Source organism: Nuphar pumila, chromosome 2, assembly GCF_984573655.1.
Source record: "Nuphar pumila chromosome 2, dmNupPumi1.hap1.1, whole genome shotgun sequence".
NCBI classification, from domain to species: Eukaryota; Viridiplantae; Streptophyta; class Magnoliopsida; order Nymphaeales; family Nymphaeaceae; genus Nuphar; species Nuphar pumila.
Window position 1 is genome coordinate 102,857,065 of NC_143250.1, and position 2,902 is coordinate 102,859,966.

The 2,902-nt window shown below is 42.1% G+C and overlaps 1 protein-coding gene across 1 annotated transcript; it reads left to right on the forward strand.

Annotated features, from left to right (window-relative positions):
- Nucleotides 1–389: 389 nt before the first annotated feature.
- On the forward strand, nt 390–1,475 carry LOC149846471 (uncharacterized). Its single transcript, XM_089998012.1, has 4 exons — nt 390–591; nt 712–815; nt 1,030–1,201; nt 1,268–1,475. Exons 1-4 carry the CDS (start codon nt 397–399, stop codon nt 1,400–1,402), a joined length of 606 nt encoding a protein of 201 aa, XP_089854138.1. The 5' UTR covers nt 390–396; the 3' UTR covers nt 1,403–1,475.
- Nucleotides 1,476–2,902: the final 1,427 nt, after the last annotated feature.

A 2,902-nucleotide genomic window follows, 5' to 3' on the forward strand; every position in this document is an offset into this window, starting at 1 on the left:
TTGCAAGAAAGAGTTGATATACGAGAATAAAATGAAAAAAAAATTAATCAAGTTTTCTCACTTTGTATTGTTTTTCTTTTAAAAATAATAGCAACTGAATTTGAATTCTTCAACTGAATTGGAATTCTTGAGATCCCTGATCGAGGTGTTACACCATAATTCTCAAACAACGTCACGTTCAAAAACCGTCACCACTGCTTCCCATGAAAATCCACTTCATAGACTTCTCTCCTTTGACTTGTCTTCCGTAATGCCCGGTTCAAATTCTTCTACTCTCTGGTTTTGCTTGTGCTGCTTTCTCCGGTTTTTAGAGCACATAGTTGGGTGTCATACGCCTGCATCTGCTATTCTACCACCAAATTGGCACCACCCATCTGTTGGTAAAAGGGCAGAAGAATGGGCAAGAAACTTGATGCTCTGTTTGGGTCCTTTGGGAGAAAATCAAAGGCATCAAAACTCAAGCATCTTCTCAATCTTGCAATCTCTAGGCTTGCTGTTCTTAGGAACCAACGCCGTGCCCGTTGTGCTCTAGCAAGAAAGGATGTTCTGGAACTCATCGGGAGGGACAAGCAAGACAGCGCTCTTATTCGGGTATTTGTTTGGTTTCTGTTGAAATCCGGAATAGAAAGCTAATATAGAAAAAAGAGAGAACAGAGAAATTAGATAGTTCCTATTTATAAGTTTTTGTTCGGTTGCTTTTATGATTTTTAGGTAGAATATGTGATCAAGGACCAAAACTTGTTGGATGCTTTTGAAATGATAGAAGGCTTCTGTCGTCTGTTGATAGAGAGAGCCTACATCATAGAAAACGAAGAGTGAGTTTCCCTGACTTCTCTTTTGATCTGCTGTAAAAGGTCTGACCCGCGTTCCTTTTCTTTTCATGAAGAAATGTTGGCTTCTCAGAACTCCTTTCTCAAATTTCTCTTCTCTGCAACTCCTGTTTTTCTCCTTTTTCCACTTCGCTGGATAGCGAAGCAGTAGATAATCTGAAAATTGCTGAAAAAGAGGAACTGTTGGTTGGTATTTCAGGACATGCCCGGATGAACTGAGAGAAGCAATTTCTAGCTTGATTTTCGCTAGTTCAAGATGTGGAGAGTTGCCTGAGTTGCAAGGCGTTCGCTCAATTTTCGCTTCAACTTTTGGAAAAGAATTCACTGCCTCTGCACTTCAACTGCGTCAGAGCAATGACGTGAATGTGAAGGTATGTATCAAATATAGACCAAAATGACTTTGCTAAACGATAGCAATTTAAATTTTACTCTCTCAGATGGTTCAGAAGTTGTCAATAGAACAGCCAATTTTGGAAGCCAGACTTCAAGTGCTGAAGGAAATTGCTTCCGAACATGGTATTCAACTGAATCTGGAATATGATCTATCTGACCTCACTGTGGTATGTACATGAACAGAAGCTCGTTTGGATTCTTTTTTAATCTCGTCAACTGCAACCATTTGTAACCATCTTTACAGGAAGGGATGGGGTTGAACGAGGAAAAGCCTGCAAGATCAGATGAGGATCAGAAGGAGATCTCGATGAGAAAGGCGACTTCAATAAAAAAAGAAGCCTCAAGTGATCGTGACAGTTCAATAGAAGTTGAGGAGGTTTCGATGAAAAAGGAGACTTCAGTCAAAAATGAAGCCTCAAGTAATCGTGACAGTTCAGTAGAAGTTGAGAAGGAGATTTCGATAAAAAAGGAGACTTCAATCAAAAGAGGAACCTCAAGTTATCGTGACAGTTCAATAGAAGTTGAGAAGGATCAGTTGATTTCCGCACGCGTTCAAGCAGCAAAATATACGGATGCGGTGGATGCAGCACAAGACGCCTTCCAATTTGCCGCTTTTGCAGCAGCTGCAGCAAGAGCAGCGATGGTACTTTCAAGGGAGGAATCCCAAGGTAAAAGTTTTGACGATCCTGACCGTTCTGACTCTCAAAGAAAAAACACATCTAGTGGGAATGAAAATGAAGGGTCCTCGCACTCCGGAACCATACACTCAAGGGCCTCCTCATCAGGCTTAGAGAAGGTCCATCCTGCACAGGATTTTAGCTCCTCGTCAGAAGAAGAAGAAGAAGATATTGATAAGATCAGATGGGATACAGAGGAACAAGAATATGCCGAAAAATTGAAGTGGCATCCACAAAGATCTCCACCTTGCTCTAGCTCAGGTTCTATTAGCATTTCTCAAGCAAACAAAAACACCCCTTCAAATAGATCACCTTGGTTCGGAGGGCCTTCGATGGCGAGTGCGAAACCGCTTGGCAACGGTGAGCTTGGACCACCAACAAGCTCCTCTGACGATGATCGCTCTTTGCCAGAAAGAAGCAATGACTGGAAATACAGGAAGAGTACAAGTCATGGATTTAGAAGGACCCAGACAACTGAGGTCATGAGAGATGGAGAGTTACTAAATGAAGCTGCACAAGATTTCAAGCCAGGTGACTCTTACCAGAGACAACACCCGGTGCGGTACCCCACAGACTCACACATCAACATGAAAGGACGGGCAAAGAACTCAAGGGTTGAATCTTATGGCTGTGAAGGAAATAGTCGACCAGAAAATGAAAACGACTACTCCACAGGGAAGCTGCGATGGCAGAACTCGGCGATGGGGAAAGGGTCGTCCCGAGATGAGCCCAATAAATGGCAGCAAAGAGGATTTGTTTCTGTACGGACCAGACGAGGATCTATGTGAGAAAGACAAGGGAAATGAGAGGCCAAAAGATTTTTTTAGGAATCCAACAAAACTGTGTGCAGAAAGTATTGTTACTCCCTTGCTCTTCTTCCTCTTTCCTGTTGGTAATGTATTTCAAGTGTTCTCCTCAGTGTTCCGTTGAACTTGTTAATGATGTAAAGCCGATGGCTTGGTTGTTCAATACAAGGATTTCTTTTTAATAGAAGTGACGATT